We start from the raw sequence: 16713 nt of genomic DNA on the forward strand, positions 1-16713 counted from the left end.
AAACGTCATGGAAACATGAGATCATGGGGGAGAGATACATATTGCATTTTACAAGGCATGTGTATACATGACCATAAAGTTTAAAAAAACACACCTTCTCCTGCCATGACTTTCACTTGCACTCGCAGTGCGGACACTAATCTAAGGTAAGCCCCACACTTTTGGGCTTAAACAAGCGGCGAGCGGCGACGCCTGAAACTGGACCTAAATTGTGTTTTGGACTCAGCCTGCATTGGCTCTTTGCACCAGTATGTATTTAAATGCATTGGGGGCCTACATAATGCTCCGTTTTTCATGTGTAGTCGATTGCCATACTTGTTCCTTTGTTGGATTCTGCCATTCCAAGATGGCTGTCTTCAGTGCCTGCACCGGAGTGCTAGGCATGGTGCTGCTGGGGATGTGGGATTGGTTGCTGCCCTGATCATCTGGGCCAATGGGGAGGCCGGCAGGCTTGGCCGGCCCTCCTCACAAGGCCCACTCCTGGCCCCCTCCATCCTGCACTCTCCCTCTGCTTTCCCTTCACTGCTGGGCCGCCGGAGCGGTTGCAGCTCTTCTCACCTTCTCCTGCCATGACTTTCACTTGCACTCGCAGTGCGGACACTAATCTAAGGTAAGCCCCACACTTTTGGGCTTAAACAAGCGGCGAGCGGCGATGCCTGAAACTGGACCTAAATTGTGTTTTGGACTCAGCCTGCATTGGCTCTTTGCACCAGTATGTATTTAAATGCATTGGGGGCCTACATAATGCTCCGTCTTTCATGTGTAGTCGATTGCCATACTTGTTCCTTTGTTGGATTCTGCCATTCCAAGATGGCTGTCTTCAGTGCCTGCACCGGAGTGCTAGGCATGGTGCTGCTGGGGATGTGGGATTGGTTGCTGCCCTGATCATCTGGGCCAATGGGGAGGCCGGCAGGCTTGGCCGGCCCTCCTCACAAGGCCCACTCCTAAGGCCCTGTCCACCGCGGTACGCCGGATCGCAGGCCCCTCCGTGAGTGCCTGTGTGCCCCCCTGCCCCTCCGTGAGTGCCTGTGTTGCCCCCCTGCCCCTCCGTGAGTGCCTGTGTGCCCCCCTGCCCCTCCGTGAGTGCCTGTGTGCCCCCCTGCCCCTCCGTCAGTGCCTGTGTTGCCCCCCTGCCCCTCCGTGAGTGCCTGTGTGCCCCCCTGCCCCTCCGTGAGTGCCTGTGTGCCCCCCTGCCCCTCCGTGAGTGCCTGTGTTGCCCCCCTGCCCCTCCGTGAGTGCCTGTGTGCCCCCCTGCCCCTCCGTGAGTGCCTGTGTGCCCCCCTGCCCCTCCGTGAGTGCCTGTGTGCCCCCCTGCCCCTCCGTGAGTGCCTGTGTGCCCCCCTGCCCCTCCGTGAGTGCCTGTGTGCCCCCCTGCCCCTCCGTGAGTGCCTGTGTTGCCCCCCTGCCCCTCCGTGAGTGCCTGTGTTGCCCCCCTGCCCCTCCGTGAGTGCCTGTGTTGCCCCCCTGCCCCTCTGAGTCTCTTGCTTTGAGTTCCACCCCCCTTCCTGCCTCCTTCCCTCCTCCTCACATCCATCCTCTCAGACTTCCCCCTCCTAGCACTTACTCCTATCTTTTGTTCCTTGACTCTCGATAGCAGCTTGTCCGTCCCCCCTCCCCCCCTTGTTCTTTTCCTCCCCCCTCCCCTACTTTCAAATTTGTCACCGACACTTTTGTTCAGTATCGTGCCTTGTTCTCCTTTCCCCTCCGTACCCTTGCCCCCCCCTCCCACCCCTCCTCTTGTTACCACCTGCACTGCGTAAATTGTCGTCAGACATAGTAATGTTACTGCTTGCTTTGTTCTCCTCCTATCCATTACCTCTTGCCTTACTTGTTCTATGCACTTGCACTATCAGAAATGTCGACAGGCCTATTATGATAGTTATTTTTACATTCTGTACTGTTTCAAGGACTTTTGCTGAATGTAACTGTATTTTCCTTTGTTCCCTTCCCTCCTTGAAGCGCTTTGAAACACATTGTGTATAGGCGCTATATAAATAAACTATCATATCATATCATATCACAGAGCATAATTCAGGGAAGGCCAGCGATTTCAGTTTTGGTTATGCACGTCATTTTTAGGGCAGCAGTGTAGATCCAAAGCAAGTTTGTAGCCATTTTTGCTGGTTGGGATACATGTTACAGAGAAGGAGATGCAACCTCTTCACACATCACAAAGGATGGTTGAGACATACAACTCCTTATTACAAGTTTGTTGGTATTCCGTCGGTAATTCTGGCAGGATCCTGGCAAACTGCCCCTACCGTTACCAGCACCTGATATCCTGGTATTACCAGGATATTCTATGTGCCAGCAACAGTGGTAATTCCCTATTCCATAGAGTCCCATTGGACTCCATGGAGGGGATTGCCGGAATTACCGGCACCGGTAATACCGGTAACACCGGTAATGCCAAATGGACAGTATGCATTGCGTGCCGTCACCTGCTCCCATCAGTCGCTGGGCTCCCTCATCCTGCTCCCATCACAGTCCCTGGGCTCCCCCCATCCCGTTCCCAACACAGTCCGAGGGCCAGTGGCGGCTAGTGAATTTTTTAAGTGGAGGGGCATAACTATTTCCCCCAAAAATGCCATAGCGATCGAGCGCATTGAGTGAGCCCGAACCAATCAACGGGGGTACAGGAGGTAGTACCCCGTGAATTTAAAAAAAAAAATAATGGGCTAAAATGTTGCATTGTAGAGCGTACTTTAAAAAAAATGGGTAAATAGCCAAACAGTTTGCAATTGGTGCTGGGGGGACCAGGGGGCAGGCATGACATTTTTTTACTGGTCATCTATGATAGATGTCCAGTAAAAAGATACCATCCCTGTCCCCTGGGCCCCACTGGGCCTAACACAATGAACAGGATTATGTGTGTATGCAAGGGGCTGGAGTGCCAAGGGGGAAAGCATGGTTTTTTTGACTGGACATCTATGATAGAAATCCAGTAAAGAAATACCATCCCTGTGCCCTGGGCCCCACAGCGCCTCAGAGGAGAGCTAATTTTGGCAGGTGACTAGGGGTATTGTGCAACAAAGGCATTTAGGTATTTTTAAACTTCCTTTGTTGTACAACCCTCCTTCCTCCCTCTATCCACCAAAAAAACAAATTAACACACACACACACACACACACACAGACACACACACACACACACACACACATTCATACAGCAATCACTCTATCATTCACATGAGCATCCAGCACCATACACTCACTCATAACACAAGCATACATGCATCCATACACTTGTTTAAATAAAAATAAAATGAAAATAAATGTACCTTCTGCATTGGTCTGCATGTGGGTGCTGAAACGCCCTGCTCAAGGCTGCTCTGTCCGTATGTGCGAGGAGGCACAGGAGCTCCCCCTCGCTCATACAGACATGCAGTGAGCCAGCCAGCATTTCCAATGAGCTATGCAATGCTGACGAAGCAAAACGCCCCAGCCTTGCATGGCTCAGTGAGCATGTGCGGCTGGGGAACTGAACTGAACTGTCAAAGGGAAATAGTGTTTCCCTTTGACAGTTCAGCCAGCCCATGAGCACTCCCTCAGCTGGAAAAAGCAGCGGAGGGAGTGCTCACTGTTTCACTGGGCTAGCTCCTTAGCTCCTCCATAATGGGTGAGGGGGCCCCTGGGTGGGTGCTCCCTCGCCATTATGGATGAGCCGCCAGCCTCGGACAGGCCGATAGGGCAAAAGGGCAATGCCTGTACCAAAAATGCTAGTGTGAGCCAGTCAAAATGGGCCACCTTTTTGGCCAATGTGGACCAGTTTGATGAGTTACTTCACTATGCAGTTAGTAATTTTGACCATTGTTGCTGAATAAATATTTTTTAAATATCACAATTTACTTACATTTTAGCACAAAGCACCCCCTTGGGTTCTATTGAAACAGTTTGTGGCTAAAGGAATGAATATCCATTTACAACTGCGGGCCGCTTTTTCATTGGTGCCTGAGGCAGATTCATGCTTCAGCCCGACCATGTGAGCCGCCCCTTCCCATTTCTTCCAAGCGAACACAATTTATGCTGAGCTCTCACAGCCCCCCAGGGACGCACACGCATTCCCCTGTGGGGGTGTGCCCCACAGTTTCAATACCACTGGTGTAAGTGAAAGCAACAATGTTGGTGGTCAGCTGATCGCTCCCAAGACTTGCAGCCGTTTGGGGACGCCATGGCATTCTGCCAATCATTATCCATGAGGAAACCAATGCCTAGCAGGGTCTTTCTTTACAGCACTCTTAAATGGTGCTCCATGTTAGGAAACAGACGCTGCAAGTCGCTGAGCACATTCAAATTACTGACAAAGGTCAGGGGTTGGTGCAAGGATGAAGTCTGTCACTTCCTTGGTTTTCTCTAGCACCACAAGTGCTGTCGTTAGAGAAATGTTTTACGATGTGCATTTCAGTTCAGTTCCTCTAACACCACCAACACCTAATGGCATCCTAGAAAAAAGTACATTGGCTTCACATATAACTTTCTTGTTCTCTGGATACTTCTAGTCTAAAATGTAGTGTATGGTTGGTTCTACTTTGGGCATGTATGTAAAATACAGGGGGCGATGTTGGAATATTTATTCTATAGTCTTGGAATTAAAATAGGATATTTAATGTTTGGAGATCACAAAATCTATGATCTTTTAAAGTGCCCCACCACAAGAGAATATAACTTTGAGATAGGACAGAGGAACAACAGAGGAGCTATGCACATACAAGAACTCATTTACTAGAACTGCATCCTAACTAGCACAACTGTTCCTCTATTTCAGGGGAAAACGATGTCCCATGATGCAGACCCTACATTGACCAACTCTAAAGCACCCTAACATCTCGTTTACTTCTGGTCCATTGTAAGAAACCAAAGAATAGCTCACCTGCTAGTCCTCGGCACTTGTCATCCAGGTGGCCATGACATGGTCATTGCTTTTGGATCCAGTTACTTTGGGTGGACCAGTATGGAATTATCACCTGTGTGAGCGGTCTTCGGGGAGTGCGGGTGAGATATCCGATGGTGAGACACAGTATTACCCCCTTTTTTGTTCATTTACCCCATCCTATTTTTTAGGATTTTCCAAAGTCCCAACCCCTCACCTCCCTTTTTACACACTGGGCCGAGGAAGAGGATGACTGAGAGTAACCAGACTAACTCTCTCACATTGTACTGGACATGCCTCGTTAATCAGGTCAGGAAAGTCAGGGTATTTACCCTAAGTGCATACACCTGATACCAATTAGCTCTCCCCACATGAATAAAAGGCAGCACCTAAAGACACACTCTGAGCAAGGTGTATCACGAGAACGAGCAGAACCTCTGGGATGGAGGCACACCTACTGGAGCAGAGAAACAGACGAAGGGACGAGTGTAGCGGGCTGAAAACCCCTAGGCTTCCCTATTAATAATAATTAAAGGTTGTTGCCTCCCGCAGGTCGCGAAAGACACGTGAAGAAGGCCAGATCCCACAAGTGAATATTGCATTGTGTTTCAAGGATGCCAGTGACCCTCCGGGGTGAGCAGCAGAGTTGGGGAGGCGAGGTCAAGCCTGTGATACTAACCTTGATTCCAAAATCGGAAAGCGGCAAACAAGAAAGAAGCTCACACAGCCGGTGAGTTGGCAGTGACCTGAGAGACCGGTGTGTGGTAAAGTGAATGAAGTAGCAACGTCATATCACAAGTGAAGGCTGCACATCTGTGGATGAAACACGAAGAAAGGCAGACCCATGAATGAACTTCAAAGTCAAATACTGCTGCAAGATAAGCGATACTAAATAACAGAGTGGTCCGGTGAAAGGAAGTAGCCCATTCAAAAGTCTCCATGAAAGGTGCATTGTTTGAAGCTAAAGGGCGAACAAACAGCAAGAGTGAAAGTAAATAGTGAATGTTGACTCAAAGCGGTCCTGCAGTGGTCTATAAAGAAAGCCACGCACATTCGAAAGACTTTGACATCCGAAAGTGGTCTGAGACCAATTGAGGGAGACCCGATATATATTAAGCTTGGGAAGGGAGCCCCCTTGCAACTTTGTGTGAACTGTATCATGAGAGGTCTGAACGTGGCAGAGTGGGACCTACGAGAACTGTGTGGTGAAAGGTCTGAGCCCGGCAGAGGGGGACCTTTGTGAACATTTTGTTTGAAACATTATTTTGAAAGCCAGAGAAAGGAATTTTAAACGTGGAAGGCCAGACGGGGTTTGATCCATGGTTAAGAACTGTGTACTTTGTTGGAAGCTGAGCCAGAGAGTGTCATCCTGCCTATAAGGATTGCCTTACCTCGTGAGGCCTAACGTGGGGAGGAGAGCTGGTTCAGCCACATTATCATTTGAACACCGACTTTTCCTTTTGCATACATTTTCTCTTTTTTTCACTTTTTGTACAAGAGACAGGGCAGGCATTAGGTTTTTGTTAGTATAAGCCATTTTGATTTGACAGATTCCACTAGGACTGTTTTGTCTATCGTTTGATGGTCGAGACTACTCCCATCTTGGTTATAGGGCAGAATAGGAGTTTCTCCAACCCCAACATTATGAATAAAGGTTTTACAAACTATATCCATTGTGTCATTGTCAATACTTGTGATACCATGCCTTCCCTACATCCATCCACAAGGACAGGAAGTAGCTCCTGTGTACTGGCTGCCGTACCTGAGGGTTCCAGTGTCTATTACAACACAGCACTCACCTTATACGAAACGCTGAGGCTGTGCTCTCACTCTACAACAATTGGAGTCTGTACTCTTTCTCTACAATATGCACAGGCTGTTCTCGAGTCTCACTCTGCAGCACATCTTACTTTGCAACACGAAAAAAGCTGTGCTCTGTCTGGAGAGACCCAGAGCTCTGAGTTGCCAGTACACAGAGGATGTGCTCCCATTTCACAGCAGTTGGAGGTTCTTCGGTTCCGCTACATCGCACACTCTCTATGGTCTTGCTTGTTAAATGTAAAGGTGCTGCTCTCAATCTCCACCACACAGGGGCTGTTCTCTCACTCGACAACACATCACAACTGTACTCTTAGTCCATTCTAGACAAATAAACTGCTTTCACTCTCTAGTACCCAAACTCATTGACATGTATTTATTTTATTTATAACATGCTGGGACAAGGCTCCATGGGCATAGCAGTACGGACAGACACACACATATAACAAAAAGCAAGAATCAGACACAGGAGATCAAGCAGAGGATCAGTCTGAATTTGGGAGTAGGCAAGATTCATTCAAACAGAAATGTTTTTAGTTGACATTTAAACATCCCTAAAGAGGCACAAGACCTTAGGTCCTATGGTAAGGCATTCCAAAGGTGAGGAGCTGCCAGCGGAAAAAACCCTTTTAGAACCAGGTAGAGTTTGGCTTTAGGGGTTAGCAACAGACTGGCGTCATTGGATCTCAAAACTTGTCTAGCTGGGAGCCAGTTCAGCAGCGAGGAGAGATAGATTGGATGCTTAGCATAAAGACAGGCATGCGTAAGGAATAAAGTGCTAAATGAAATTCTTTTCCTTATAGGTAACCAGTGAAGTGCTTTTCTGGCCACCGAGATGTGGTCTGTTTTATGCATGTGACAGACAACGTGAACAGCGTTATTCTGGACCACCTGAAGACGGTTCAGTTTGCCCTGCCCAACCCCTTGCAGAAGGCTAGAAGAGTAATCCAAGAGAGAACCAATAATGGCACGAGCCACTGTGGCACAACTTTTCTCGCTAAGGAAGGGACGAATCAATGGTAGAAGCCACAGGTAATATGTCGAGCAAGAGACTAGGTGGCCAACATGGGCTTTCATGCTCAGTTCCGGATCCAAGATGACACCCAGGGTCTTGACTTTTGAAAAGGATTTTAAAGTACAGTCTGCCACCTTAAAGGACTGGAACTCAGAGTCTAGTCTACGCAGCCTTTGGCTAGTGCCTAAAACGATACTCCCAGTTTTTGCATTGTTCAGTGCAAGCCCATTGAACATCATCCATCCATCTATAAATGAGATCATAGGTGGTATTATTGGTTAAGGAGTCTGCTGCGCGTTGCCGGTTTTCTCCGCACAATTTGCGTATGTTATTCCTTCTGAATCCAGCATCTCGAACAGGGGGCAGGGTGAAAATGCTAAACAATGTTGGTGGCATACAAGAGCCCTTGGCACCCCACAGGGGAGTATAAAGCCCTCTGCAGTTGCCTTCTCACTATACACTGTGGCCGTCTGATCAGAGAGGAATGACAAGACCCAGCCAGCAGCTTCTTTGGAGAAAGAGGCAGTTTCCTGGAGCCCAGAGACTAGAGTGGTGTGATTGACCAAGTCAATAGTAACAGTAATGTCCCGAAACATCAAGAGAGAAGATTTTCCATCATCCATAGTCTGCATGATGTTCGTTTTTAGATCTATTTAGGTATACTCAATGCTCTGGTAGCTTTTGAAACCAGACTGTTTGGGACCAAATATGTTGTATTGTCTGAAGTAATCCTGGATGTGTTGGTGAGCGATTGTATCTATAATTTTAAGCGGGAAAGCCGTGCTAATTATGGGGCAGTAGTTACCAGACACTGATGTGTCCAGGGATGGCTTCTTCAAAAGAGGGGCGATCCAAGCTTGTTTAATGGATGCAGGGACTGTGCTTTCTCTAAAGGAACAGTTAACAAACTTGGTGATCAAAGGAGCAAGTGAACTGGCACAAGCTTTAACAATAGCTGCCGGGCAGGGATCGCCCTTACAGTTGGTTGGTTTGAGTGTGCTTAGTGTGTCTCGGATCGTTGTTTCTGTTACTTCTGAAAAGACAAAAGTTGGATTATGCACCATGCGCATTTTTGCGCTCCTGCTATGCTGCGTTTTGGGCAAGGAGGATAATTTGACTGTGATGACCACCTTAATGCCTTCCACTTTACTACGCAGGGAGTCTTGGATGAGCTGACCCCATTGTTCTTTTTTTATTAATTAGTGAGGAAAGTGGGCAGGGATCCTCCAATTTAGGTAAGATTTTAAATAATTCTCTTGAGTTGGGAACTTCCTTCATCCTTTTCTCATGTGACAGCTTCTTGTCTCAAAAATCGCCTTTTCGTGATTCTTTACCCCTCCCAAGTTTATATTTGGGGGTTCCCCTCAAGTCCACATCCCCTATATTTACTCCCTATTCCCTGTACCCCTTATGTCCCCTTACCCCCTATATTTTTCAATGATTTGATTTCCTTGAAAAATGTTCTGCCAAAAACTCATCCTAAAATCTATTGGCGATGTAACAGCCTCGTACCGGATGTGCTGATTTCTCCTCACTACCCAGTACTAGAACCGCTTGAACTCTGTGAGGAAATCAGTTCTTCTGCATCTTGCGCATGAGTCCTTGCAATCTTATTTCTGCAGGACATTACTCTCTGTCATCTCCCTCCCTATTATTCTTTCTGTTTTATGTTTCCTAATTAGCCTTGTGTCCTTTCTTGCACCCGCCGCTGTGGTGATTTTGCAGAAATTGGAACTGACAGGTATTTCACACTTCTTTGCAAGATAATAAATGCATAGAGAAACGAAATCTGGAATAAAAAGCAAGCAAAGCTACAGACTTCGAGGAGTCAATGAACGAATTAGTACATTCATGCACATTGTCATTGATCTCATCTTAATGTGTAGACTGAAAACCCTGAGGGTTTGATTATTCGTTTTCTCATGTATTTTATGTTTCTGGATATCCCTTTGTTCCTTAAATATCTAGCATTGCAGGGCTATTTACATGCAGGGCTGCTACTGTGTGTGTGACTTGCTAGCAATGCTCAATGAGCCAGTGGGAGCCGAGATTTAGACCCTCAGTGTCTATTTTCAGGGGCACTGGCATGGGAGACTGGTACTTCCTTCAGTTGGCAGCAATAGATTCATACCAATGAAATATGAATCAGCTGCCTGGTTCTCTGACAGCAGGGTGAGGACATGTTGGTCTTAAAACTAGCACTTTCGGACCCATTGCAAGGGGGTGATGTCTGGGGTGTTCCTCTAGCACTAACGAGAATGTATGGAATTGATAAATTACTAGAAAAAGTACCCGTTCTCTGAACGTGTTCTGTAGACAGACATAACACTCTCATTAATTGTTGAAAATGAATGATCCTGTAGGTCGCTGTTCTGACTTACCCTGGCATTGTGCAGTTCGTTGTGGTCCATTGCGGTACAAAAATCTCAGAAATCATGCATCCAAGGGGCTTGAAACATGGTTTATGAGGTCCCAAAGGGTCCTCAAGTTTTGTTCCTCGTGTCGGGACCAGTTGAGAAACAACATTTATTCTTTCCCTTCCCTGTGAACATGGTTTACGGCTTCATCGGCAGGCACCATCTTGCAAAATTCCTCTGGAAAATTTACTTCACCTGATGCAGCAAACATTTTTGTTTTCCTTCCCGGTGAACATATATTATAGCATTGCAAAGCTTGTTTAGAAACAATATTTTTTGTTTCCCTTCCTGGTGAACATGGCTTACAGCTTTGTCGGCAGACACCATCTCGCAAAAATTCTCTGGAAAAGTCCTTTCACCTGATGCGGCAGACATTTGGAAACTTCTGGAATGCTACCTGGCTTAGCCTTTGCCTCTCAGATCCAATCGCGTCCCATACATTTTTTGTTTCCCTTCCCGGTGAACATGGTCTACGGCTTCATTGGCAGGCCACATACCCACAGACCCACAAACAAATGTTAACTTTTGCTGAAAGCAAGGTAATTGGGTGGGGTGTCCAAATGTCATGTAGCTAGTAATGTCTGTAGCATCCTAACAGGTATTAATGCAAAATTTGGTGCAGATTGTTGAAACAGTGTGGAATTTTAGCTAAGCCACACACCCACAACAAATTGGCCTTTTGCTAAAATCTGGGGAAAGCGATGGGGTGGCCAAATGTCATGTAGCCGATAATGTCCAGAGGGTCCTAACAGGTAACTGTGCAACATGTGGTGCAGATTGGTGAAACAGTGTGGAATTGTATAAGGAACACTGCTTTGCGCCATAAACCCACACACAACCTTTGACTTTTATATATGTATATAGATAAAGCATAAACCTAGCATGGAAACAACAAACCTCTATGCATAAGGGACTCACACATGTGGTTACAAGTACAGTGCGGAAGAAGCAGAGCATCTGGGATTAGGGAAGCAGAGGACATTGGAACGCTCCAAAAGGGGAGACGTATGGTTGTGTGGAGGAATCAACAATTCATGAAATGTTCTTTGAAGAGTAGGGTCTTCAGGTGCCTCCAGTGTAGGATGGAGGGGGCCAGTCTTATCTGCATGAATGGTAACTTGTTCCAGAGACAGATTGCATAGCAGGAAAAGGCTGATTCCTGATAAAGTTCTTTGTTGTTGGTCTGGTGAAGGTATGCCTTCTGGTGGTGCACTGTCCTCTGAAAATGGCTCCTTGAGGATGGGAGAAAAGTGGTTGCATTTTCTTAGATCTGTGATGAGAGGTGTGCTTCAGTGTGCTGTGAGGTTTTCATAAGGGCCAAGGTGGCATCTGGGACTCTTGCGAGTTGCCCCCATCAAGGTCTTTTAAGCAATGTGTTTTTTGAAGGAGAGGTCACAGTCGATGCTGGTGTTTTGTGACTGCTGCACTAGGTGTCTTCTTGGGATATTTTGGTGAGTGGCATATTTTGGTGAGTGGCTTTTTCACCATCTTGATGGGTGTGGGAACCAATATAGCACCTATGCCATACACTTCACCCTATGGTATCTCTAGGCATCAGATTGACTTTGTAGTCAAACGATAATCATAATTTGTCCTAGATGTGGTAAAAATGGGCCTTGAAGGAAATCTTTCTAATTTGAAATGCAAAAGAAATGGTGGTGATTGTAACCTTGGCAACTATATGCTCTGTCACTCATATTAAATCAGCATTGCAACCAGGAGACAATCCAGATGTTTTAAAAACTCTAATGCTTGTCTTTCAATTAGCCGTATGATAGATGATATGTGCTTTATATTTTTATTGTCAGATTGATTGGGCTGCTGTGGTTTAAAGACTGAATCCTTCCACATTGGAGAGGAGGGCGGCTGCTTGCAGACCACGACTGGTACCCAACATGTCATACTTATCAACCACATTAACTGGTGTTTTAGATGATACACTAAGTGCATTGGTCGAGGGCAGTGTACGGCACTAAATGACTTCTCGCCATGAAAAACAGATAACACAAAGAAAGGACAGGACCAAGATAGCAACTCAGCATATTCCCAAGGCTGGTGGACTTTAGAACTCACCCTAACATTAGATAACTGACCATGTTTCCTATGTGGCAGGAAAAGGTCCAGCAGGGGTCTACAACTATAGGTAGGGGGTCATCAACCGACAACATAGTGTAAACGCCGGTGCAGAAGAAATTATAAAATGTTCCCAGAGTGACCATATTGTTTTTAAAAAAACTATTGCAGGGTGGACACCAGGTGTCCATCACAGATCTTTGGCATTGGGAGAATGACACAAAGGTGGCATTTCCAGTGTCTGTGATCTACCTGGCAGGTCATCTGTGATCCGTTACAGAGCAATGTCAATAATCTCAAATCATGGAGGCTCCATGGAGAGTGGCAGATCAATGGCGCTGAGCAAAAAGAGAGCTTGAGAGCTCTAAAACCATTGCCATCCATCTCCATTATAAGATTGTCCTCCATTATAGCAGGAAATGTGGAATGTCCTCCCAAAAGTGTTCTCTTTCTTGATTGGCTTTCTCCCATGAGCCTTTTCTGGCTCTCCTACCTCTCGCCATCTCTCTCCATTGTTTATGAAACTTTGTCATGGCTAGATCTGATCCCTGTCTTCATCCTTTTGGCCATACATTTTGCATGTGGCATTACATTAGCAGTTTCCAAGGCACCGTCTCCTTTTTTCTTGTGCATAGTTTATCAGTGTGAATTGTGACGTTGAGGGAGAGAAGAGTAACAGAGATGACATGTCTTTTTGGAGTTCAGTTAGTGGACTTGGTGTGGATTTATTAAAATTATATTTAAGTGCAGCATGATTATAGTATGTTGTTCAAGTAAGTGCAAAGTTCATCAAACGGATTGAGTGTAACTCAAGTTAAGTTAGAGAAGTGTGTGTGTGTGTATGTGTGTGCGTGTGGTGTGTGTATGTGCGTGTGTGTGCGTTATTTGGAGTGGAACTTGTGTACATGGAATGCAGTGTATCTGCTGCCGGATTCGTGAGTGTGAATTTGTGTGGGAAGTGGTATCTTTTTGGTCCATGCCTTTTGCTGTTTGTGGCAGAGTTGAGTGTGTTTTAAGAATGTGTACTGGGTGTGGTGAGAGTGGACTATTTATCTAGAGAGTGGAAACAGTGTTCTGGATGTGGAGAGAAAATGAGTGACGTGAAATGTGTGGAGGGCCTCATTACATGTGTGGTGGTATGTCGGCTGTACATCTGCCAAGATAACATCAAACGGTACCACTGTTACCGCCATTTTGAATGGCGGTATTACTGCCGGATTACAAGTGGCGGTTTGGCAGTGTTAGTCCCCATTGATGGAGTCCATACTCCATGGGTATTTTGCTGGTATTACCACTGGCAGTATTAACACCATCAGTAATACTGCCAAAATGGGAGCATTTTGGCACTAAGGTGGCACCTACAGCATTTTGCTGGAGGTTTTTCTTCCAACTCACTGCCAAATCTGTAATTCGGTGGTGAGGTATTGTGGCAGTAATGCAGTGGTAAGAGAGTTTTCTTCTGTACCGCCAAAATCGTAATGATTCAAAATCAGTAGCAGAAGGTAGGTGCCTGTAAGAGTAACATTGCAGGGCCTGTGGTAGCGGCCCTGTGGTTATGGTTAAGTGGCTCACCCATAGGAAGAGCACTTTTTGGGAGGCTTTTAACTGTACCACCCTGGACCAATCCTCACAAAACCTTGCATAACAAGTAGATTGATCCTGCAAAGTTTGGTGAGGATTCGTCAAAGTCGGGACAAAGATATAGGGGGGGTCCCAAAACGTGTGGTTTTTCCGATAGACGCAACAGAAAAGGAAGTTTGCTCACGCCTACAGCCCAAACCGCCAGACGGATTTTCACCAAATTTGCGGCAGGAGTGCGGCATGATCCTGAAAGCATGCTTTTGTAAATTTGGTGTAAATCCATCCAGCAAAAAGTAAGTAAAAATAAATAATGATATCTGGGTTCGGTTGCAAACTCACTTCCCTGTTCTGTCCGCCAATGGGTTTCCGATTGGTCTAGAAGGCGACATGAGGTCCATGGACATCAGACGCGCCCACTGATTGGTCAATAAAAAACGTGAGGTGCATCAGATTTTTGCAACCGCCGCCATGCCATGTTGGATTCGCGGACATCCGCTGGTGTCCGCGAACATCGCAGTAAAAACATATTCAAAAACACAACATTGCACTTGTAAACTAATAAAACAGTGGGCCTCATTATGAGTCCGGCAGTAACCGAGCTGGAGAAACCGGCAGGTTACCTCCGGACTCGTATTACCATTCCGCCTCTGTGATTCCCGGAATCGCCGGGGCATTACAACCCTGGTGACCTGGTAATTCCGGAGGCGGAATTCGGTAAATCTCCATTCCCATGGAGTCCCATAGGACTTAATGGGAATGGGGAAGTGGAAACACCGGCACCATGCTGTAATGGTGCCAGTGTTTCCACGTCCGCCTACAGGCGGGTGGTGTTAAACCCGCCAGGTCAGACCTGGAGGAGTGACACCTCCTGCCTGCAGAACTCGAGGTCAGCCGGTCCGGAAAGAACGGTGGGGGCGGATTTGCCACCACTGTTCTTTCCAGACCCGCTGACTTATAATGAGGCCCAGTGTCTGTGGAGGTGAGGGGTGATGAGAATGGGATAGAATGGGATATGGCCTTAAAAAGCCAAAAAACTGGCTTTTTTCTTCTCCAAAGTACGCGAACAGTTCGCAGCAGTCCTGTGATGCCTGCAACCATATTAGATGTTCAGGGGCATCTATCCTGGTTTGTGCATTACAGGGTTGGTGAAATGCAGTTTTTGGATGGCTTATAACTTTGGCGCCACTCAATGAAACTGCGTGAAATTTCAGAATTACATTCTAGACCTAGTTCTGAATGGTTTTGAAAAGTGTGGTGCTGTTTTGTCAAGAGGGAACAAAAGTAGAGGGGGGCTCCCAAAATACTGTGAAGGGTTATAAATGTGGTGCCATTTGACAAATCTGCACACAATTCTGTAAAATGATTATAGATCTAGACAAATATGTTTTTGCAAAGTTTGGTGTGATTTGGTCAAGAGGAGGCAAAATTAGAGAAGGGGGCTCAAAATATTGTAAAGGCTTATAAATGTGGTGCTGTTTGACAAATCTCCACACAAGTCTGAAAAATGATTATAGATCTAGATATACATGTTTTTGCAAAGTTTGGTGGGATTTTGTCAAGAGGGGGCTAAATTGAAGAGGGGTCTCAACATGTTTAGATGGCTTATAACTTTGTTGCTGTTTGATGACTGTGGACAACATTTTCAGAAAGATTAGAGACTGAACCTTGAATGTTTGTGCAAAATCTGAATGGATTTTGTCAAGTCGGGCTATTATAGTTATATGACTATTGTATGTATGTAAAATTTGGCACTTTTGAAAAAATAAAACATGGGCAGATTTCCAGCAAACTTGTGTAAGGAGCATTGGCAAGGTCCTGAAAGCATGGTTTTGCAAATGTGTCTGTGTTTTATTTTTTGACAAGTGTCATAATGTAGGTACAAAAAATAGTGATATACGTTTGGTGACTGAGGCATAGCCTGTGGCCATGGGCATTGGCCAGATTATCGGGGTCATGGCATAAGGTCATGACCAGGTCAATTTGGCTACTGGCCATGACCACGAGGGACAACCAATGGGGATAAAGTGGTCATGTCCACCAGGGACCGTGTATGTGGTAACGTTTTTTGAAATTGGGATAGGTTTGACAGGGAAAAAAGAAAGTGCTTGTGGTAATATGGTCATAGGGTTCTCTCTTCGCCGCCTGCAGGCTGCCATGGAAAGGGAAGAGGGTCTCTTTACGGAGCCCCGCCTTCCCTTTCCATGGTGGCCATCTTGGTAAAGGATTTTCCATCTGACAGTGGGACGCTGCGCGCATCCCGGTGTAGGAAGAAAAATCCTTTTTTTAGCACCCCGGGTTAGCGCTTTGGCAACCCAGGGTTTTAATGGCCTTCATCTCTCATTGCAGTGGCTGGAACGGGGGATAACAGTCCGGAGTCTTCGTTATCCGCCCTCGCTTCGCTTTGGCCGATAACTTGGGTTGGTGGGCCATTATCCCCCATTCCAGTTCCTGGAACGGGAGATGAACACCACATTATTCCCATTAGCATAACACAAAATGCTAATGGAAATGTTGGAAAATCTTATTGAGTGTATGTACTTTATTGGGAAATGTCTAGTAGATGGAGTCTATAAGATTTTTCTTTTGTTCTATTTTTTAACTGTGAAAGGTGGTTCCTAAATGAACCTTTTTTGTTGTTTTTTTATTTTATTTTTTTGCAGGAGAGGTTGGCCACTTTGCATTGGTTAGCGTGAAAGGTCATGATCCACTGGCCATGGCCTTCAGTCATAGCCCCGGTCTGCCTCTTTGCACCAATTAGGGTGAAAGTCCATGACCCACTGAACATGATCTGTGGCCATATCCTGCGCCCTGCCCCCTCTAGTAGTAGTTAACCATGTCCCAAAGTCCATGGCCTGCACTCGTGCCCCCTGCCACTTTGACCAACTTAGGGTGATAGAACATGACCCACTAGCCATGACCCATATGTCCTATAGTAGTAAA

General features: G+C 46.3%; 1 protein-coding gene across 2 annotated transcripts in view; it reads left to right on the plus strand.

The window, feature by feature from the left end:
• Positions 1–523: 523 nt before the first annotated feature.
• Positions 524–16713, plus strand: part of KCNQ5 (potassium voltage-gated channel subfamily Q member 5) — a 1047762-nt gene continuing 1031572 nt past the window's right edge. For both annotated transcript variants that reach the window (XM_069606244.1, XM_069606245.1), the window contains exon 1: positions 524–610. In XM_069606244.1, the coding sequence (XP_069462345.1) occupies positions 570–610 (41 nt within the window). In that variant the 5' untranslated portion in view covers positions 524–569. The remainder of the gene's footprint in view (positions 611–16713) is intronic.

This window comes from Ambystoma mexicanum, chromosome 4p (genome assembly GCF_040938575.1).
Source record: "Ambystoma mexicanum isolate Mex_15411 chromosome 4p, UKY_AmexF1_1, whole genome shotgun sequence".
NCBI lineage: Eukaryota > Metazoa > Chordata > Amphibia > Caudata > Ambystomatidae > Ambystoma > Ambystoma mexicanum.